The sequence below is a fragment of the Pogona vitticeps genome, chromosome 3 (assembly GCF_051106095.1).
Source record: "Pogona vitticeps strain Pit_001003342236 chromosome 3, PviZW2.1, whole genome shotgun sequence".
Lineage (NCBI taxonomy): Eukaryota > Metazoa > Chordata > Lepidosauria > Squamata > Agamidae > Pogona > Pogona vitticeps.
The window spans coordinates 92,621,407-92,645,324 of NC_135785.1; the positions used below are offsets into that span (position 1 = coordinate 92,621,407).

The following is a 23,918-nucleotide window of genomic DNA, read 5'->3' on the forward strand; positions in this document are numbered from 1 at the left end:
CACGATCGCCCTTGACCAGTGATACCATATCTTACTGAGGTCTAAAACTGCCCTTAAGATGATACTGCTTTTAATTAGCCTTGCTTTTCATTAAGACCCCCCCCAGGTGTACCACTGTGATCTGAGGGGCCACCAACTGCTATTCCCCAAACAATGCAGGCAGAAGACTGTCCCATCTCATATCCATTCTAAAGGTGCCAGACCCTCTAACCTAAAACGTGCCCCTAATGCTGTCACCTTTGCTCGCCCTGCCGACCAGAAAAATTATGTCCCCTCAGACGAGCACATGCTTCTGTCCGTGCCTTCTGATTCCTGAAAAGCAAATGAGGCATATTAAAGAAACAAAGGGTGCACATAGCACTTGTAGCAACTAGATCTCCATCTTCTCATCTTGATGATGCTTTCACCATGCACCCACACTGCATCACCATCAATGTGCCTTTTATTTTGAAGGGGTATGTCCCAAATCTCATGCCCTTCAGTCCCAGTTCCTCTAGTGCCTTTCTATGTCACAGTCCAAAACTGGTACTAGTTAGTGGGGGCCCTTTTTGATACCTAAAGAGCCATATATGCCCCCCTATAGATCCAGCACAACCCTTGAACAAGTATTCAGAGGCAGTTTGCTCTCATCCTCCATATAGTGCCTCCAAACACCTGTTCAAGGGTTGGCTGCTTCTATGGGATTAGAAGATAGAGAACAGAATCAGATAATACTTCTTTGGTGACATCCCAGAGGAGTTTGCTCAGTGCTTTCATGTAGATATTGAAAAACCTTGGGGCCTTCCCCTGGCCAAGAGGAGGAACAGAAGTGTCTCAGCACCATTTTCCAGGCTGTTTTCTCTCAGGGTGTGACGACACTGGCAAGCCAAACTGGAGTGATTCAGATTTCTGTGTCTTGACTCACAGTCATTTTTACAGTTGCATCTGGTTCAGGTGATCACATAAAGACCCTGGATTGTTTCAGTGCCATTGTTCACAATGGCCCTCTAATCCGATGTGATTTGATGTGTGCTCACAACCCATAGTTCTCCTACCTCTGACACTGCTCTTCTGGAGATTCTTCTACTCTTCTTCCTTATCTTTTTTCCCCCTGTGCAAAGATGATCTAGTGCTAAACTAATATATCAGTGTAAGCGACAAGGTGATCTAGTGTTAAATCTAGTAGTTTATTTAAAATATATACTTGGTGATGCCTAGGGAGAAAGATTGTGAGTGTGGGTGTTCCTGCTGTCCCAAAACTTCATGCCCTAGCTTAATATCTCACCATAACAGCAACCAAAGCCATGCGCCCATCCTTTGGTAAAATGAAACGAATGGTCGAACAAGCAAAACACCGTTTGAGTCATTCCAACTTTAGAAAAGTAGAAGTCCACAGCAGCAGAGGGAAAAACTGGGCTGAGCTGATTCACATTGACCTTTGTGTCACACAATCATTGAAAAAATATTTCAAATCCACCTGTGTAAGTTGTGGAGCAAATCCCAAAGTATTTGTCAATGCAGTTGCAGGCTAAGTAGGATTGAATGCAGTTCACAACATTCCCCCCCCCCACCGCCCCCCTGGAAATAGCCTATAAGGAAACCCAAGATCAGTGGCTGAAAGCTGCTGGGAGGTCCAGGGGAATGAAGAGGGTCACATTCCGCTTCTGAAGTCAGCCATTTCACCAAGGCGATCCAGACAGTTTCTATCCGACATCAAGGCCAAAAACTAAACCGGAGCAGGTATAAATGATCAATATGTTTCAATACCACATGGAATTCACAAAGACATCTTGTGATATACGACCTTGTCTAGAAATGACAAGCTGAACATTGAACAGTGTTTTTAAAAAGCTATAGGATCTAAACATCTTTGTTTCAACAGTGTGGATTTGTTCCCATTGATTCTTTCAGTACCACTGAGACTGTACTATCCCTTAAAGAGACATTTGCCACAGCTGATACCCAGGCATGAAAACATAGCTTTGGCCAACTTCAAAAGCCTGGGTCAGCAAGGATCCAAGGAGCAGGTGGTTGTGGTTTACCTTTCCAGGCAAACTGTTCAACATACTCAAGCTCCACAAGCTGATATGTATCCATAACAACAGGACCAGAAGGTGCCTTGGCTGTATCCACCTCTAATTCTGTCAAAAAATACTGCACATTAGAAATATGGGTCATGGATCACGTATGAGCAGTGCTATCTGTACTGTGACACAAGTGCTCATATTTTAGTTCTTGGTTGGTTACCATCATAAGCTTTTGTTTGATGAGGCAGTATATAATTATATTATAATATTATAATACATACTACTATTGCTAGTCCATCCGAGATCAACAGATAGCAATATTCTGTGTAGTCATGGGCAAGCTGCACTGTCTGAGGATGCCCCCAGAAGAAGGGAATGGTAAACCACCTCTGTGTATTCTCTGCCTAGGAAACCCAGGAAAGGGTCACCATAGATCCAAAGGCATGCAATTATCATCATTATCATCATTAAAAGGTTCATTCAAACATTGTATCTACATTCCTCCAGTGTCATTTTCTTAGTTACAGACCAAACATAATTTTGAAAAAGCTGAGTTTTAATATGAGAGTGCATTCTTATTGACATGTTCCTCAAGAGACAGTATCACACAAGGAAGTGGAAAAGAAGAAATGTGTTTCTCTGTTCTGTATCTTGAAGGTGGGGAAACTTTTCTGTAGGAGTAGCCTCACTTAAATTAGCTGAACCTGCTCTGTGAAGGTGTGCCTAATTGGATGTAACTTTCTGGGCAAAGTGGAGCAATCCATCACTGAGACACACTCATTTTTTTATGAAAAAAATCCCCCACTGATTAATTTTTTTCCAGTCCACAGATTAATGGATATCACAGGAACTTGGGAGGCAAATGTATTTTAGTGAACCCTTTGACCTCTCACAGTTCTCTGATCTAGATTAATTTTTAACCCTCTCCCCCAGGTGTCTGCTTTAGGCAGCATATTACAATTAAGGTGCTTTGTTTTTTACTTAGGAACAGAAATGGTGGCTAGGTTGTATACGTTGAATATTGGGGCTGTGTGGCAGGGTAATGGACAGATGATCTCATCATGGTTAGCTTGCTGAATGAGCATAAACATTTTGGTCCTTTTCAATTCATTGCTGGAGAAGTGATAAGAAGAAAGGTCATGGAGACTTAAGAACAAATTGAAGTAGAAGAGACATACCCAGATAGCCCTTTATGAAATGGCACAATTTGTGTATGCGTCGTGCAGGTTATGGGTATTTTCCCTCTCCTTTCATCTTCTTTCTGGCAACCTGATACTATTTTCTTGAGACTTGTACACATTTTTCCTTCCCTTCTGCGCAACATCAATATAGCTTCCATTGCAGGTTCCACAATGTATGTTAGTGCTCTGTTCCTAATATTTTCTCCCCTAAGAATTATATTGTTTGTAAATATTATTTGAAGTTGATAAAGCTCTACTAGTAGTGAAAGACGATTTGCAAGGACATCCACATGCATATAGTCTATAAAATCTCTTTTCTGTTTTCCAGACATCATTGAGTCGCAAGCATTCAACATGCTTCTTTCTCTGTTCCCTCTCCTCTCTTGTATTTTGCAGGAGAAATCACTACAACATCTTTATTGGACCGGGAAGCTAAAGCAGAATATATATTGATTGTGCGGGCAGTGGACGGTGGTGTGGGTCACAACCAGAAAACTGGCATTGCTACTGTAAGTTAAAAAATATGCCTGTTCCCTGGAGTGACTTTGCCATTCCGATGTTCAGGATACTGTTTGCATCCTTATTGCCTTGAAAGCACAGACCTTTTATGCATCAACAAAATCTGAGAGCCTGACATTGTAATGTTTGCTTCATTACTACTAGAAAACATGAGAAGTGCAACCCAAGGAAGTCATTTGGGGCCTTTAATCATACCTACCTACCTACCTACCTACCTACCTACCTACCTACCTACCTACCTACCTACCTACCTACCTACCTACCTACCTACCTACCTACCTACCTACCTTCTTTCCTTCCTTCCTTCCTTCCTTCCTTCCTTCCTTCCTTCCTTCCTTCCTTCCTTCCTTCCTTCCTTCCTTCCTTCATTTTCTCTGGAATTTACCTAACTTTCCAGAAGGATACATGAGTGAGATAGATTTGGAGCAAACTTCTTGAAATGCCATCTGTAGCTTGCCTTCTGTCTTGAATTATCAAATTTAAATATATGAAACTACAGAATCTTTTGGCTTTTATAAATATCGATCACTGAGAAATTCACTTTTTCATATCCCACTTCTATTGACTTGACCTGGGTAAGCGTACAATAGCATTTCCTCTTAAATCATCTGCAGGCCAAGTGTGGTCCTCAGCTGATGGAGCTGCAGGCTAGGAGACGCTGGCAACTGTAATCTAGAAATAAGCTATCCACACTCTACTTGAGCATATGTAAAACCCTCCAGCAGACATACACGTACATCCCATTGCAGTAGTCTCTAAGTATGTTCTGAAGGAAAATACTTTGTGGCTATGAAAGGTTTTCCTCAAGGAGTGATTTGTCTTGGATCATTAAAATAAGACTTGAGGGAACTGGCAGAGAGATCCAGCTGCTGACAGTTGTGCATCAGCCACCCAGAGACGGTCAGAGTTACTTGGTGGTCTTTTCCTTCCTTCTTCCCTCTCTTATGAAACAGCCTTGGATAATTACACAAGAGATGTACCTTATCCTGACAGAGCTCTTTGTATCTGTTTCTTGAATAGAGAATGGAAAAGATTGTTGTTGCATATGACAATCATAGTGAAAGTAATGTTTTTGCATCTCTTGTTTCTGATTTACAGGGCATTTTGGAAACACAAAATTCATGTGAAATTATGCACAAACTAAAAATGTGAATTTCTAAATTGTATAAGCCAAAATCCTGTTGCTTAATATAGTAAATAACAAAGTGCCTTGACTCAAAGAGGATTTTGGAGCCAACTTCTCTGTAAGTTCCATTGATTCAGTGGGCTTACTCTAGTTGCCATGTACTATGGTAAAGTGAGCCTCAGTTAGAGTAAATCCTTTTCAATCAGTGGAACTTATGGAGGAGTTAACTCATCAAATCCACATTGATTCCGTCACCCTACTGCAATGCTATTTACTATGCTAAGCAACAGGATTTGGACCAAAGCTATTAAAAACACAAAGCTATTCAAACACACTAGAACCAATAGGAGGAAATGTGGCAAAATTCAGAAAACAGTGTGTTTGTTGGGTAGAATGCAGTAATGAATGACCACTTTAATAAAATGCACTATACGTATGTATGAATCAAGACCTTCACATTGCTGCTTCTAAGAATGTGTATGTTCTCATATCACTTGCCCACCCCAGAGAGGAAGCAGCTATATCCAAGATGGTTTTCTGAGATGTGACATGTGTGATGTCCACCAGGTGGCCTCAGTGTCCTATTTAGACATCATTCAGAAGACTACACTTTCACAAATTAGGTACAATCTGATCTCTTGGTTTGTAGAATCTTTCCAACCCAAGTGACACTATCACTGTTCCACTAGGGCAGGAAAGAACATTAAGGTATTGTTGCACTATATATCCCATCATTCTTCACAACTGACCATGCTAGCTGCAACTAATGATAGCTGAAGTGGAGCCGGTTTTCCACCTTGCACCAGAAACAAAAAAAATTGTCTTCCCCAATAACTTTGTGAGTGTTCCTCATTAAGTATGGAGTCACTAGTGCCAAATGCCTTATTCTTCACCCTACTGAGCACAATGATGAGTTTTCTCTCAGTGGGGGGACATGTACAAAATGCTGGATTTTGAGTCGGGAGACTTGGATCTAAAGGCCTGCTCAACCATGAAGCGCTTCCTGCCATTTTAGGCCAGTCACCATCTCTCATCTTAGCGGTTATTTCAGCAGTCATCATGAACAACTATATATAAGCTGTTCTCATGCTTTGGCATAGAGGAAAATTAATGTGACAAAAAAATCTGTTCAAGACATGGTGCTCAGAAAGTTTCTTTAGAGAATGGTGTTTGAAATGGAAAGAGGTGGTGGCACAGACAGGTAAAGGAATGAAAAGCAGATACTCTTTCCATGTGTTCACTTTTGTCATCCGAGCCTCATATATCGACAAGGCAGACCAGGCCGCTAGGCTAAGCTGCATTCAGTGCCTGGATGTTTTGCTGATGGTTTTGGATGAGTGTTTTCAGTCTAATTTTTAATTTTTTCATTTATTTAGTAGCCTTGAGTTCCTTTTGGCCAAAAGGGGGGCCAAATAAATAAGTGGGTAACTGCATGTTAGCCAGCCATTTTGCAGAGGCAATATAGAAGTCATATCCCATCTGCAGTGCTACTTTGGTTATCATATATCTTGTGTTTAGAGGGCACAGTACTGCAGAAATTCAAACAAGGATAAGTAAGGGACAAATAATGGTAACACAAGAGCCAGGCAAGGCCTTCTATAGATCTTCCTTTCATTCTACCACATCCTTATATTCTCTCACCTCCTTTCTCATGGTTGACCCTCCTTTTCCTATCAACTGATTTGCATCATTGTAATTATGGCTTTACTTTGGTCCCATCCAAGGAAAATCTTAGGATAGCTCTGCACATTATTATTGCTCTGGGAAACATCATTCTTTTCCCCACTCCTCCAGTACTTCCCCACTGCTCCAGTGTAAATTGAGGATTGTAAATTGAGGATGTCGTCCATGCACGCATATGCATGTAAAAGCAGTGTTCTAGATCCATATGCAGATGTGAAGGTGCACATATTGAGCATTTACGCTTGACATATTTGCTACACAAATTATTACCCCCAACCACATGTTTCTACAGCAGTCATAACATCTAGAATTGCCCCTAGCTTTCCATATCCTCTTTTAGGAGCCTCATGGCACAGCGGTTAAACTGCAGTACTGCAGTCAAGATTCTGCTTACTTCCTGAGTTCAATCCCAACAAGCTCAGGTAGCTAGCTCAAGGTTGACTCAGCCTTCCATCCTTCCAAGATCTGTAAATTGAGCACCCAGCCCACTATGTGTAGCTTGCATAATTAAAGTATAAACTGCCCAGAGAGTGCTTTAAGTGCTATGGGGCTTTGCTTTTGCTTTGTTTTTATTATCCAGTGTCTTTAGGGCATTCCCTTTTATTTCTGTAAGAAAAGTATTTGTTTGTCCTCATCAATATAATTCCCTCCTTTTGCCCAGCACAGTGTCACTCAGTGATTTCCTTCCAAATCCCCATTTATGCTATTGCTTGTTTATTTTGTCATTCTCTCTCTGTGTGTGTCTGTCTGATTATCCTCCTCCTCCTCCTCCTCTCATATTTTTACTGTGTTTTTCCTATCTGCTCCCACATTATTAGAGAGTGAGTACACTGACTGAGTCACACTGCTGGCTAGATACTCTTTAAACAATCAGTGACTGCTCAGTCTACCAGGTGACTGCCCCAGGGTTCCTAACTAATGGGAATTTTCAACACTCTAAATAATTTACCAGCACAGTGAAAAACCAAGGCAACCATTCTGATTGCATGTCTGGTTTGCTTCAGTTCTAACAAGAACTACCAAGGCCCATCGTGTTCGCATATAATGCTTTTGTATCTAAAAGCAAACCAAATTATTAAAGTTTTCTTTTTCAATGTTCATACTTAGTTATATTATCTTCAGAATGTCTTTAACTAAAATTATTTCACACTGGTATGCGTGAAGGCTTTCACGGCCGGGATCTAATGGTTGTTGTGGGGTTTTTTGGGCTCTTTGGCCATGTTCTGAAGGTTGTTCTTCCTGACCTTTCGCCAGTCTCTGTGACCGGCATCTTCAGAGGACAGCACTCTGTGCTCTGGTCTACAGCAGAGCACAGAGTGCTGTCCTCTGAAGATGCCGGCCACAGAGACTAGTGAAACGTTAGGAAGAACAACCTTCAGAACACAGCCAAAGAGCCCGAAAAACCCACAACAACCATTATTTCACACTGGGTTCCCCTTCAGTGCAAAAACAGTATCTGCAGTTAAGACCATGTATTAGTCTTAGGGCTAGTCAGATATTGCATACTAGCAAGCTAGATAGCTCAGTGAGTGAGGCATCTGGCTGCAGAGCCAGAGGTTGGGAGTTCAATTCCCCACTGTGACTTCCAGGAGAACAGCCACCCTGTGTGGCCATGAGCAAACAACACAGTTGCAGGGCACCCACAGAACAAGGGAATAGTAAACCACTTCTAAGCTCTCAATCTACAAAACACTGAAGAGTCACCATAAGTCAGACTGACTGGATGGCACATAATTATTATTATCAATAAGATCACTGAAAGTTAACCAACGCAGCCCATCAAATATCATGGAGTAGGCAGGATGTCATTGATATTACTACCAAATATAGCAGCATGACACAACATGAGGGCAGTGAAAACTGGAATAAATGTCTGTTGTTTGTTCCATAAAGAAATGTTATGTATGGAATGCGTATACATATTATTACTCCTGAGAATGTTCTGTCCATTGTCAAAGATCTAGAAGGCAGCAGTAAGTTATTCCCAAGTCTTCCTTGGAAGCACAAATGTAACTAAATGCTTCTCAAATTGTGTTTATAAGATACTGAACAATTTGATTGGGCGTCTTCCAATGGAAGAAACTTCCTATCAGGGTCAATGGAAGAAACTTCCTATCAGGGTCACTCAAGCAAGGAATATATTTTCAGAACAAAGTGGCCATTCTCCAATTTTTAGCATCCAGAATACTGAAACTATAAATACTGCAACAAATATTCTTAGCAGGAGCCCAGAACATGCAAGCTAATAAAACTGGCTAATAAGTGAAATGCCACTGCATGTGTGGGAACAATGTTAGTGGCATGATTTTTTCTTCTTCTTGAATATAATTTTCCATTTCTACACATGGTAATGAATACACTGGACTCCGTAAGAGATGTGCAGTAACAGAGAAGGCAATTACCTACTGTTTACCATGTTGACTGATTACCCCCTGACTGAGTCTTTTAATGCTATTGCTAAAATGAATGCCACTGATTGTAGAAATCCTCACCTCTGTTACCACTGCATTTTGAGGGACCTCAGAACTCAGAAATAAGTCCCATTGAGTTAGTTCAGTAGAGCTTATTCCTAAATGATATATAATTGCCACCTAAATTACAATTACAGTGTAACCTGCTTGTCTATCTAAATGCTAATTTAGTTGAAAGCTAATTATCTGTTTACAATAAACAGGGCAAAGGACCAGTGGTTCAAATTGATCATTAGCAGAAGATTTTTGTTTCATTCAACTCTTAACATTATAGACTCATTCTGAGGGCTTAGTTTAGAGCACACTGATAAATTTATGAAGGGGGATAATGTGTGAATCTCCTATTTGGATAATGTGTGAATCTCCTATTTGGATAATTTCCCCCTTCTCACTTTCTGTGCGATATCAAGAACTGCTACATGTGACAAAAGTGGGTTGCATGGTATGGAATTGGATCCACTTATATTTCTGTTATTAGTATTCGATTGAGGTGTTATCCATATTGACACTGGATGGAAGAACATGTGTATCACTTTCACATTGTTGGTACAAATATTTAAAAGTATATGAAAACTAAATTTAAGTTTCAGGCAAATACCTAAGTCAGAATTTAGTCCAAAATACAAAAGCGTAAAAGGCACAATTAAAATACAAAAAAGAAGACGTTTTAATTACATTCTAAAATACTGGAGCTTATGGCCTTAAAAGGCACAATCAGAAAGCAGAGAATACTTATCTAAAATGCATCATTAAAAAGTAAGGCATTACAGCTTTGAGCAATATTTGGTCTTTAAGCATATCTGGACACACATGAACAATATCCTAAGTGCTCACCCAGCCAAAACAGTTTGAATCTACAGATACTCAGATGAACACTGATGAACATGGAACAGTTATCTGATTCACACTGGAATAAACCCCTTTAGGGATAAATGTCAGCTATGGGAACACAGGCTTCTGGTTTTATCTAGAGGTCTATAAAGGGCTCTTAGAAAGCTGTTTTGGCATCAGATGTTCTGACCTAACAATATGTTTTATTTCCAGTGCACTTCTGTTCATACTGCACACTGGCAATATCACCGTTTGGACAGACCCAGGCTATTTGACAGATCTAATAACAGATGACACCTGTTTGCAGCAAGGAGTTAGAATTTTTTTCCCCTAGTTCTTTCACTATATGATTTAAAAATATATAGCCATATGCTTTTGTCTAATGAATGCTATAGCTTTAATCTATACCATGTCTTAGAGCCAAAACAAAATCTATTGCATAAGGCTTTTCAAACATTTAGTTGAGAGTAAACATGTGCCATTTATGTTTTGTTTTGTTTTATTCTAAATGCAAGAATTCTCCATTATGGGAGCTTGACCTGCCAAACTCACATCCAAATTATGCTCACTTGGAGAAAGGCTGGGCTGGAAGTCTTCCCAGCAAACACCGGGACAATTTCCTTTTCTAACTGGCAGCTAGGCCAGAGTTCAGTCTGTCCAAGGCTATGAAAAGTTCCAGATTCTGGTGCCCAAAAGGAGGAGGAGGAGGAGGAGGAGGAGGAGGAGGAGGAGGAGGAGGAGGAGAGACATCTCTAGTTAAGGGTTAGGGTTTTCTCATGTTTGGATGCAAGATTGGAAAAACCCCAAATTGTTCTCCTCCTTTATTAACAGGGCAGTGCATTTTGTTGTGTTTTCAACAAAAGAACAAGAACAGAAATGATTTGGGGGAGTGAATTAAGCAAAATTGCAAAGTGGCACAATGTAAGAATGCAAATTTTACAAAATAACAGTAACGGTTGCGTTATTGCATGGATTTTTAAGGATGAGAAACATCCAAGGGCTTGTTTGGCACTTTGTAAACAACCATCTGGTCATTCTGCTTTGTACATGTGCATCTTAGTTCTCAGCAGCAAAAAGTGCTAATTTTTCACAGAGACAATTTGCACAAATTAAGAGACTTTGGTGGGAGGGAAAAGAGAACTCCTTGTTTTGCTCTTACTTGTGGGCAAGGATTCTCATGGAGCTTGATTTTTTTTTTACTGGGGTGTTCTGTAAAGTTGAGACAGCCTAAATTAAGAAGAACAAAGAATTTTATGAATATGCTTTAGATCTCTAATTAAAATGCTGTGTACTGTATTTTTTTCAAGTAATATTGTTATATTATATTATTATTAGATAACATTGTCCTGACACCATTCTGTTTGATACTGCTAGTTATTAAGTCCAAAAAGTAATGATGTACCAGCATCCTTGTAGGAATTATAACATGTACTCCATATCTTAGCGTAACAACTTAATGTCACGGATGGACATTTGGTGTTTGGCCTTGAAAACATTTTTGACAGAAGCTAACAGCATTGGTGCAAACTCTTCTGACAAAGAGTGGGTATTTTTTTGAAACTTAAGACCTGTGTCTTTCATGTTCCATCAAGGAACAAGAAAGATCTGTGATTTTTAAAGTTCATTGACACTCTTTCAAATACTCTTAGTGGCGAGAATGTGCACAGAAAAATTGTGCTCATCAAAAAGAGGACACAGCATATTGTGAATAACTCAAGCAACCAGATGAGAGAAAAATCAGTCAGGTTCATTTGCTTACTGTGAGTCATACACATGTAAGTAGAGGTCTCTGCATTTGGTTGTCGTTTCTGAAAGCTTCCCTGTAGAGCAGCCCCTCTTTTTCCGGAATAGACTTAGCATTGCTGCATCAAGTGGGGAAACAGAGATAACCACTTGTGTAAAAGGATGCATTGTGTATGACAGGATGGACACACAAAGAGCCTTGTCAGACATTGTTATCAAGTCCCTGTCAACCATTTTATAACCTGTTTGTTTTTGTTTTTGTTTTAATCAGCCTTGTAAGAGCAAATACTGAGGGCAAGTTTAAATGTTTTAAAAACCAGCTCTGACCACTGTAATTCTTTTCAGGTAAACATCACTTTGCTGGACATTAATGATAACTATCCAGTATGGAAGGATGAGCCATACTTCATTAATCTGGTGGAGATGACCCCTCCAAACTCTGATGTCACTACAGTAAGTATTCAAGAGAAGAAAGAAATGCCTTTTCCTGCTGAAGTACAAAATCTGTTCATCTAACAATCCATCTATAAATATGATTTTTCTTGGTATGTGCCATCAAGTTGCTGTCGTGGTGGCCAACTGATGATTATCCTAATGGGGTTTATAAGTTACTTAAGATGTTCAAGGAAGAGTTTACCATTGTCATCCCCCCCAGTTGGTTTCCACAACAAAACAGTGATTTGAATCTAGACCTCCTGAATCCTAGTCAGACACTCTACTACTGCATTGCACTGGCCCTCAAATATATTTGAGTCTTTAAAAGAAATAGGTAGAGGGGAAAGACCATTGTAATCCTAACACACAATCCAAGCAGGATTGCAGATATGGAATTGAAGCATCCAGAAATAATGGTCCTGCACACAATAAAGCAGTTGGGGACAGAAGAATTTTCAAGAAAATATCAGCTAGCAAAGGAAAGGACAAGCACACAAAAATGTTCCAGCTTCTTAGATGAAGACCCATTGCAAAGGAAAAGTGACTTTTGAACAAATGTTGTTTGTTCAACATTTGTTCAAATGTTTGTAATGCAGGGTGTGCTTGTACTTCAGTCTTGACAGAGAATATCTTTAATATACAGTACAAATTCCAGGCTGTGTTGGTTATCCTCTCATTTTTTCTCCTAGGATACCCAACTTTGGGTCCCCTGATGTTCTTGAACTACAACTCCCAGAAATCCTGGCCAACACTGCTAGTGGTGAAAGCTTCTGAGAGTTTTAGTCCAAGAACATCTGGGAACCCAGGGTTGGGAACCATTTCTCTAGATGGAATGGTCCTCCTAGTGGTACAAAATAACCGCATTTCTCCTGTAAGGTATAGGCAGAATTACAGTTAACTATTGAAACTTTGGGGAGTCTAGTACTTACCTTCTGTGTTCCTCTTGTTATGTTCTATCCCATACTAGAAGTGGACAGCTTTGTCAGGGCTGGAGGTCAACATTTTTGCCTTCCACAAGTAATTCTTCCACAAGTAAACCAATAAAACCTATTTCTCTTCAAAATCTGTTTATTTTATTTTATTAGTCTCTGGGGTCATAAGAGCCACTAGGTCTTGAGTCTCAAAACCCGCCTTGGGGGCTGCATGCGTCCCGTGTGCCAGTGAGTGCAATGTAACTAAGTAGGAAGTGCTGACCCCTCTGCTTTATCCTTTGCTGTTTCTACCTTTCTCCTAGCATTTCAAAGTGGATGCTTCCCACAGCATTTTTTTTAAAAAAAGTAACTGTTTGTGTCTGCTTGTGTGTTTACAGTTCAACTTCAATCAATCAGTATTAAACTGTAATTAGTACTGCTGGTGTATTCTATTTGAAACCCTTCCCATTGTAACCCTCAGACATTATTTACACGTACATCGATTTTTCTCTTTCTTATCCTAGGGCTCAATTACACACGACAAAAGAACCCTAGTTATACTGATTCTTTTCATCCCTTTCTTGAATCAATTTATATTTACATGTGGTCACATGGCATATACTGTATACCACCGGGCCCATTCACATGGTTGTCAATCCAGTTGGTATATTTCTTGCTATTTGTACCAGTTCTGTAGACTATATGTGTCATCTCATATAGATCGATTTATTTGCCATCCTATTTCTTGGGGTCCCCACTGCCCTAAAATGTTCTCTTTTTAAAATAATTTGTAAGAGATATATTGCTATTCTTCTTCGTGGCCTCTGTGAATACACACATATGGGTTTAGTCTGCGCCTGCGCTGACATTCTCGGAGCATTCTAGAGCTAAAAGTAACAATTTTATGGTGTGATCCCCCATGAGGCACAAGCTCCTCCCACCCAAGATTCCCCTCAGTTCCTTTTTTCCGCCGTGCTGTAAAGTTCTACAGAGCATAGAGCTATTTCCACAGGGTTTTTTCCCTTAGCTTATTGATCAATTCCCTCTAATTTGGATTCTTTCCCTTCTCAATTATCTAATCTATGATCCCCCATGAGTTGTTTTCTTTTTTGCTTGCCAGCTATTTGGCTTACCCCCCCTCCCCCGCACACACACACAGTTCAACTGTTTGCTTCTTTCTCCTTTCCCGCCTTTTTCGGCCTACTCATTTCAACTCTCAGGCACATTAATGATTTTCTGCCTGAGTAAGCTACATCTTACCCAGATAGGTGCAGGCCGCAGTAGGGGACCCGACAATGCCAAGGAGTCCTTAAAATCTAAGTCTACATCAACAGAGGAATCCTTGCCGGAGGCCAGCGAATTTGCCTCTGAGGAGACGACGTGCCAGCTCTACCTGCACAGACTCTGGGATCGCCTGATAGCCTCTGCTCCAACTGGCCATTTAGTGACTGCGCTACCGTCCAGTCTGGCCGTGGCCCTTTTTAGCCCTACGTGAGGGCGGGCATTTGATGTTCCAGAGTTGGAGCTTAAGTCTCTCTATCTCATGAGGAGAAGAGAGTGAAAAGGAGGCATGTCTCACCACACCCTCTCTATGAGCAACCATGAGAGAGGCTGGTGAATCATCGATGGATGATTGTTTCAAGGGGCTTGCTCAAGGGACCCTGCAGGAGTTAGGGCTCTGTTGCCCTGTCCCTAGGAGAAGAAGGGCCTCCTGTTGCCCCGGTCTCCTTCCCGGACTGTCAGTGATTCCTCCTGACATGGGAAGCGCCTCTGTGTGTGAGTGCCGCACACCAACCCTCCTTCGTGCGCCTGCTCAGGTAGCTGCGACTTCTGGAGGGAGCTGCACACCGAGGCTGTAGATGTGCCAGCAACATATGGTAAGGCTTGGGTTTTCCCTTTGGGGATGCAATGGGCCCCTTCAGCTCCTGCGGCTAGCCCTGCATGTCAGTGCTTTGCCTGTCTGGGGTAACGCCCTTGGGTGTTTGGTGTGTTGGGCCTGATTTATCAGAGGCCTTGTTCACGTGGCTGCTATTTCCAAAACCAAGTGCCGAGGCGAAAGCTTTCTGGCAGCATTTGACAGCCCTAGTTTGCCTCTGAAAGGGGGGGCTGCAGCAACTCTCACCACTACCCCTGCTAGTCGGTGATATTCCTGCCTGGGGTAGCACCTGCAGGTGGCTGTTAATTTGGCACAAAACAGCCCTCTTTATCAATGGGCTCGCTCACAAAGTAGCCTGCAGCCCTGTCTCAGGTGCCAGTGCCCGCATAGGCTCATAAGGAAAGGACTCACAAGGGTCCACCTGAGAACCCTGCTGCTGTCTGGTAAGTCTGGATAATTTTCCTCAGGTAGGTCCTGTCACACTGACAAGGTTGCGTAGGACCAGTCCCTTTTGTTTGGGATAGGAGCTATGAGCTCTCGGCCACCATCACCATCCTGCTCTACCTGGCATCGTTCTGAGCCATGGGCTATGGAGTACTTTATGCCTCCACATGCGCTTTACAGATGTAGTGCTCCCTCGAACTCGGCTCCGGCATCATAATGTTTGGAGCCTTGATCAAACCTGCTGTTAACCCATTCAGGTTTGAGACTCACATGAGTCACTGGGGGGTGGAAGAGTTTCCAACCAATCTTCCTACACCCCTCTCGGTTGTCGCAGATGGTCACACTCCTTTACTGTCAACAGATGAGTTCTTTGGTCGGCGTTGTTATTTGTTTTTAGTCGCCGTGTAGCCACGTACTCCTCTGCCATGAGGGCTTATCACCACTTATGGAGTTTGGTTCTGCCCACCCTGCAGGTAGCTCATGTGCATGCTTACAGTTCAGGCCTTCCACATCACTGGGAGGCACTGTTGCAGGTGCATCACGAGCGCACTGCTGCTCGATACGCCTAAAAACCAGTGTCTAAGCAACTGACAGGTTAGGACCTGCCATTTGTTGGTGTATGGCTTTTTAGCCAGAAAAAGGTTGTTATTTTTGATAACCTGCTCAGGCTCTAGAAGGTGACACATTCATTGTGCTGTAACATCTGCAAGTGCCTAAAGATGTTCCCATCAGCCTATGGCATTCCAGGAACGTTAAAAGCCTCAACCCCAAAGTTACCAGCCGCCGCCCCTAGACATGTGGGGAGGCAGTACCTTGACTGGCAGAATTGCTGGTAGGACTGCAAACTGAGCGGGCTCTTTACTTCTCTGCTGTTGACCAGTCAGTCCGTTTGACTTCTTTCTATCGTAGCTACCAGCTTTGCCACTATCTTCGATGTACGTTGAATCCATTAGGATCGACCTCAACATGGAAAAAACTTTGTTCTTTTTCTCTACCATACAACACTTTGGCAGGAAAAGATGCTTTCCAAATTCCAATCCATCTCGTGTCAAGGCACATTATGATCGAGCGCGACCGGTCCTGGCTTCGAATCTGCCAATTCTGGACATAAGCTTGGATCTCACTCCTTGAACGAATCTCCCTCCAATATGATGTGATCCATTATCATTCTCTGTCACCTTCAGTGTGCTTCTTTTCATTTGCACAGCTCACTTCTCGGTTCACCGCATCCCGTCTATTGGGATTGGAGGAACCGCCTTTTCCAGACCCAGCCATCACTTAGCTGAGCACTTACACTAACTATGCTGAAGCTAATAAAGGATGCTTGCACCAAGCCACTTCCTATTAAAGATCTAGGAAGAATGTATCACAGGTACAAGGTACGAGGAAATGACATAGAAATTTTGGGATGACTCCAGTTCCATTTCTATCATCGTAGAACAAATTTATCCAAAACGAGAAATGATTTCCCTGAACCCTACTAATAAGAATACGGAAACATTGATGTCTTTGGCAGGGAGACTTATTCCCTTCATTCACTTCTGCTCCATGTGGCCAACTATCAATCACAATAGGTGCCTACCTGGAGCAATTTTGGTCTCAAATTCTACCTCTCTTAAAATCCATTAAGACAGCTTAGAAATTCTTGCTCTGAGACCACGACTCTAGCAAAGCAACACAGGATTGCTGCTTGACATGCAAAGGGCTTCAACTACTGTCGCATCCTTAGTATCTATAGAAGGCTCACCTAGTCACAATCCACTGGCTCATCAAGGACACATAGGACAGAATTGAATGTCTTCCATTACATGGTACCAGTCTCTTCAGTCTTAGACTGGTGACACTAGAAATATTATTATTTAGGAAAACAGCTAAATTATATATGGGCTGACAGCCCTTTCATCCCTCTTTCAGTTCTATCCATAGTCCTTTCAATCATATCTGGAGTTTCAGCCTCCCAGACATTTCGGTTCATACAAGAATGTCACCACATCTCTCAAGGTTACGTTATATAATTGTCTTTGTTCCCCTTTGAGTAACGTTAGACTCACTCTTTTTGTCTATATCCTCCAGGAAGAGACCTCTGCCTCCTGGGCAAACATGCCATAATCCAAGTTCCTACATCTGGCTTATGCATGGCTTCTACTTCTGTACTATTATATACATAGAAAGGACGGAGGCATCCATCCCATCCTTGGTCTCAGAAATCTTTTCATGTGTATTCTACCGTAAGTTTCAGATTCCAGCCTCAACACTATTATCTAATCAGTAATTCCTAAGGTTTCATGCCATTCAGTTTTTCAACATTTGCAAGGTCTTTCAGATGGTACAGGACATCAGTTTGATAATAACCTTCCCCTGCGAGATATGGACATCTACCTGTACTGGTACTATAGTGTATGTTTTTCTTAAAAAAAAAAAATATTACTAGCAATCATCTCCCCAAATTCATGACCTCCACGGCTTCAGTGCTAAAGCAATCCAGACTCAGCCTCGAACCACTCCAATAGTGGTATCTTTTCTTTTTGACCAACTAGAGGATCCCTAATCCAAGTAACTGCAAGTTTGGTTCTATCACCATTGGAAAGTATCAACCTTCAATGTATTCACTGGGGTCCGTACGCCAACTACAGGTTTTATTGCTCCTGTGCAGGTGCGGATGGAAACACTGTCGGGGACATATTCATATGGCAGTGGACAGGGAATTTGCCATAACTCTTCCCTCCGATACATTTCATTCTACGGAGAATCTTCCATCACCATCATTCCTAATCAAATGCGATCCAAATACCTCCTTGAGGTACTTGGTTCAAGTTCGCCTGTCTCAGATCGATATAGAGAGACACATGTCAGTTCCCTCTGGTTCCTCACCTCCTAACTTCCATGAACTTGGCAACCTGGGAAATACTCCCACTTTGGCATCAGTGCTTGATTGAGCTCAAAAACCATGAACTCGATGTCGATGTGTAAATAAATAAATCTTTATTAAATATATTGAAACAAAGAGCTACCTTACCAACTTTCTTAGAAACTGTTGCCTACTTGGCTTTCTGTTTATGCTTTAAAATGTTATATATCTGCTATTGTTGCCCATTAACCAGATTATTCTGGTAGGTAGGACTTTTGTCTCACTCTAGGGTCAAACATCTTTTCACAGGACTCAGTACCACCCGTCCTCCATGTAAACACATTGTTCCTCAATGGTCTATAGATTTCTAAATTCACTCATGTGCCCGCCATTCGAGCCCATTTTCTCTTCAAATGCCAAATTACTTACTTTGAACAGCCTTCCTAGTGGCTGTCATATCTGCCAAGGGAACACGCGAAATAGCTGGATTGTGATTCGATCCACCTGTTATTCAATTTTCCTGATAAAGTGACTTCCTACTTTAATGTCTCATTCCTGACGTATTCGACTAATTTGCATGTTTATCTATGCTTCATCTTACCATCATTCTTCAGATCACCATCATCTCCTTTAGAGCACATGCTCCACAATATTTATGTAAGATGCTCGCCAGCATTTTCTCTGGACACTACCAGAGCTTCTAAACAGATGACAGGCTCTTTTGATGCTTTCATTCTTTTCATTTCAAAAGTCCAGTTTCTTCCTATCCATCTCTAGATCGATGGTCCAGGCTGTATCTATGGCTTGCCAGCGGTCAGACGAGTCACCGTCTAATTAGCTTTAGCCTCGCTCCAAGGAGTGCTGTCTACCTTGGCTGCATCCAGAGTAGAATCGAGACTCTCGACATCTACCGTGCACCAATATGATCCATGGCATCTACCTTTGCAAAGCAATACTGGCTACATGTAGGTACACGCAGTAACACTGGATTTGGCAGAAATGTGTTGGCATCCTTCCTACCATGACGTCCCACCTGCCAATAAGTAAGCTTGCCAGTCACCCATATGTGTGTATTCACAGAGGCCACGAAGAAGAAAGAAAGGTTACTTACCTGTAACCATGGTTCTTCGAGTGGACCTCTGTGAATTCACACTACCCGCCCATCCTCCCCTCTGTCCGTCACGGGTATCTTATTGTTGTATAACTCTCATGCCCGGCGGACAAATTGCAGGAACTGAGGGGAATCTTGGGTGGGAGGAGCTTGTGCCTCATGGGGGATCACACCATAAAATTGTTACTTTTAGCTCTAGAATGCTCCGAGAATGTCAGCGCAGGCGCAGACTAAACCCATATGTGTGAATTCACAGAGGTCCACTCGAAGAACCATGGTTACAGGTAAGTAACCTTTCTTTTTCCTGTCACTTCCAAATGTTAGTCAATGTGGAACCTGGTGGTATATGTCAGCTACAGCCCTTCCTTCCCTTTTTAATTTTCATTCCCAATTCTTTTCTCCACTTTCTTTTTTTCTTTCCCCCCTTCCTTTTCTCCTCATCCCCTTTTCCCATCCCTCCTTTATTCACTCCTCTTTTCCTTATTTCCCTGCATATCTCTCCCTCTCAGTTCTTGGCTTTCATTTTTCTTTTCCCTTTTGAACAGTGTCGGGAGGAGGAAGAAGGTTTTAAAAGACTTACAAAGTATTGTGAAGAGCAGGGTTAAAAAAGAGAAAGAGGAGACATGAATACAACACCCCTTTCTTTCTTCCCTCAAACAGTTCGAAGCAGGAAATGTCCCTTTGTCTGCTCAAGCCCTCTTTCCTCTTTCTTTCTTTACACCTACAAGGGGATGGGATAAGGCTGTCTCTGTGGTGACAATGGCTGCTGCAAGAGATTTATCAATGTTGTTGTTTAGTCATTTAGTCGTGTCCGACTCTTCGTGACCCATGGACTAGAGCACACCAGGCCCTCCTGTCTTCCACTGCCTCCCGGAGTTGGGTCAAATTCATGTTGGTAGCTTCAGTGACATTGTCCAGCCATCTCATCCTCTGTCATCCCCTTCTCCTCTTGCCCTCACACTTTCCCAACATCAGGGTCTTTTCCAAGGAGTCTTCTCATGAGATTGCCTCAGTATTGGAGCCTCAGCGTCAGGAGCTGTCCTTCCAGTGAGAACTCAGGGTTGATCTCCTTTAGAATTGATAGGTTTGTTCTCCTTGCAGTCCAGGGAACTCTCAAGAGCCTCCTCCAGCACCACAATTCAAAAGCTTCAATTCTTCAATGGTCGCCTTTCTTTATGGTCCAGCTTTCACTTCCATACATCACTACAGGAAAAAACATAGCTTTGACTATTCGGACTTTTGTTGGCAAGGTGATGTCTCTGCTTTTCAAGATGCTGTCAAGATTTGTCATCGCTTTCCTCCCAAGAAGCAGGCGTCTTTTAATTTCGTGGCTGCTGTCTCCATCTGCAGTGATCATGGAGCCCAGGAAAATAAAATCTGTCATTGCCTCCATATCTTCCATTCTATTTGCCAGGAGGTAATGGGACCAGTGGCCATGATCTTAGTTTTTTTGATGTTGAGCTTCAGACCATTTTTTGCACTCTCCTATTTTACCTTCGTTACAAGGTTCTTTAATTTCTCCTCGCTTTCTGCCATCAGAATGGTATCATCTAGATATCGGAGGTTGTTGATATTTCTTGCGGCAATCTTAATTCCATCTTGGGATTCCTTCAGTCCTGCCTTTTGCATGATGTATTCTGCATATAAGTTAAATAAGCTGGGGGACAATATACAGCCTTGTCGTACTCCTTTCCCAATTTTGAACCAATCAATGTTTCCATATCCAGTTCTAACTGTTGCTTCCTGTTCCACATATAGGTTTCTCAGGAGATAGACAAGGTGGTCAGGCACTCCCATTTCTTTAAGGACTTGCCATAGTTTGTTGTGGTCCACACAGTCAAAGGCTTTTGCATAGGCAATGAAGCAGAAGTAGATGGTTTTCTGGAACTCTCTGGCTTTCTCTATAATCCAGTGCATGTTTGCAATTTGGTCTCTAGTTCCTCTGCCCCTTCGGAATCCAGCTTGTACTTCTGGGAGTTCTCGGTCCACATACTGCTGAAGCCTACCCTGTAGGATTTTGAGTATAACCCTGCTAGCGTGTGAAATGAGTGCAATTGTACGGTAGTTGGAGCATTCTCTGGCACTGCCCTTCTTTGGTATTGGGATGTAGACTGATTTTTCCAGTCCTCTGGCCACTGTTGAGTTTTCTAAACTTGCTGGCATATTGAATGTAGCACTTTAACAGCGTCATCTTTTAAGATAATAGCTTCTCTAAGTTACTCAAGCCCCTTCCCCACAACAAGGCAGCAATCTATGAAGATTATCAATATCTCTTTATTGGGTACAAGTGCAATGACTATGAAGTGGCCACAGTGCCCAAAAACCCAACCCCTTAGCAAAGGAAATAAATTGAGTGCGACATTCACACGTCCTGAAACAATAATGAATGAAGTAATACATGATCAGTACATTTTAAACAACTCTTCCAGAGAGGAGGGGGGACTCATTGGCTGACCAAATGAATACATTTTATCCATGCATCACGTGAACATAATTTTATAAAACAATTTTTAAAAAACTAGAATATATGGGATTCTTTTGGCATGTGTTATCAAGCCCCAAGAGGGTTTTCTGTCATAGCAAAAATCTCAGAGGTAAGAAGAAAACACTGAATTACAACTGGCTTACAGTGTTGTCTGAACACAATCACATCTAGCCCTTTCCTCCATAAAAATGAATAAAGAGTCATGGTGATTGAACTTTGAAAACTTTGTCTGGAAATACATCCAGAATATCTGTCAATTAGTAGGTAAAATCAAAGGCATGCCATATGCAGTTCTTGAAGTTTGCTGTGTAATCCTGTGTGTTTCTACTCAGAAGTAAAGCACATCCATTTCCATTGAACTACACTCAGGGAAATGTGTACAGAATTACAACCTAATTCCCTTAACTGCGTTTGTGGGTTTGATCGTGATTGCTTACTCTTGATACAAGTTAATGAGTGTCAATGAGGTGTGGGATTGTTAGGTTCCAGAGTCTGATACGGCTGTCTTTAACACATTCTGAAGCATGATGCTGCTGCAATTCAGGTACAAATACTGTAACTGTTGAAGTTAATTTTCTGTTCTGGCAGTAAAACTGTCCCGTGAACATTAAAAAAATGAATTTTGCTGGATGAAGTCCAACTATTAAAGCAGCAAGTAGTGACCTGCAGGCAACACAGGGTACATGTGTAATATGTATCATGATGATAGTACTTAACATACTACTAAGAAGGAGCATCCATGAAACAGACTACAATGTTCCTCAGTGTGTTGCATAATTAACATGCAGTGTCAAATATTAACAAGATGCAGTCATGATGCACTGTTAGCTCCTTAACATTTGTCAGCAATCCCTTAATGAGGCCCTCTGTATGCCATCTGGAATGGAATCCATGTATGATGTAGTCCTCTCTCTTGATTGTGGCTGGAATGGAGAATATCGTATCTCATATTTACAGTTAATCTACGTATTTACATGCAGCGGTGAAGCACTCCCTTAACAGCTATCCTTTGGTTACCTAGCAGTCATGTTGTGGTGGATGCAAGTGTAACCAATAATTTTGAGGCCAATTTTTACCCTCCTAAATCCCGGGGTGGTGACATCTTTTCTTGGTAGCCCAGCTGTGCGCCAGCTGTGCCACCTGGGTCACAAATGTTTTGCAATGAAGAGAAATTGCACCAGTTTTATTATGGACTAGGTATTTAAGGTTTTTTGTATGCAAAACTCCCAATTTTTCACATATTCTTTATTCCCAGTGTACTAATAAATAACCATGCCAGGGCAATTAAGCGATGCAAACCTCAACTGGAATACAAAAACAGACTTTTAAGCAGTGATGACCTGTCTTGCCAGGTTACATGTATTGGAGAGTACACACGTACCCAGTACTGAAACAATGTTAACTTGTGGATTTAGCCCTTTGAGACTCTGAACAATTACCTGAGCACACTTCACCCTTTGTAAAGCAATCATGTCTGCACTTCTTTCAAAGAAAATAAAAAAGCTTGTGTTTATGAAGGAGAAAACTTGAGAAAGGAAAAGTGACAGAAGCCCTAGTTCTAGCCACATAAATTGGCGCTATCAGCAGCCATGGTTGCCCATCTTATTTCCAGAGAACAAAGGCAAGGTGTCTCCTTTTCAGAGTGACTGAAGAGAGATGTGAGAAGGAAGGAATTGACATTAGCAGCCCTAAGAATAGCAGCTCATAACACTTCTGAACAAGCAAAGGACAATCCAGGAAGCTTGAAAAGGTTCCCTCTCCTTACTCTTCCCCATGCAAAGATACTCATCTTCTTAAGTGTAAGCTAAGATGCATTCAAGCCACTTCCAAAAGCACGCACTGTCTTTAATACAATCACTTTCAAACATTTTTACAGAGGACTCAGGAATTCCTTGGAAGTGTATCAAAGTTTCTTAATCCCAGAATCCAGCACAACTCCTAGTCCTCCTTAATCCCAGAATTGACCAGCCAGGGCAGGTTCTAGCCCTGTCACCTGAGAGATTCTAGAGGCAATATTCAAAACAGTAACTTTCCCAAAGTTCTGGAACTGTGGAGAGAACATTGGACAAACAACATCTGGCCCACCACTGTCAGTCTTCCCATGTGATTTGCAGTGGTGGGTTTCAGTATGTTCTAGGTCCATGGTTCCCAACCTTGGATCTCCAGATATTCTTGGACTACAACTCCCAGAAGTCTTCATTAGTAGCTGTGCTGGCCAGGAGTTCTGGGAGTTGTAGTCTAAGAACAT

At 41.8% G+C, this 23,918-nt stretch overlaps 1 protein-coding gene across 1 annotated transcript in view; it reads left to right on the forward strand.

The window, feature by feature from the left end:
- The window catches only part of CDH23 (cadherin related 23), a 622,327-nt gene that overhangs the window by 418,756 nt on the left and 179,653 nt on the right, over positions 1–23,918 (forward strand). The window contains exons 20-21 of the mRNA XM_072995232.2: positions 3,584–3,696; positions 11,906–12,013. Of these exons, the coding sequence (XP_072851333.2) occupies positions 3,584–3,696; positions 11,906–12,013 (221 nt within the window). The remainder of the gene's footprint in view (positions 1–3,583; positions 3,697–11,905; positions 12,014–23,918) is intronic.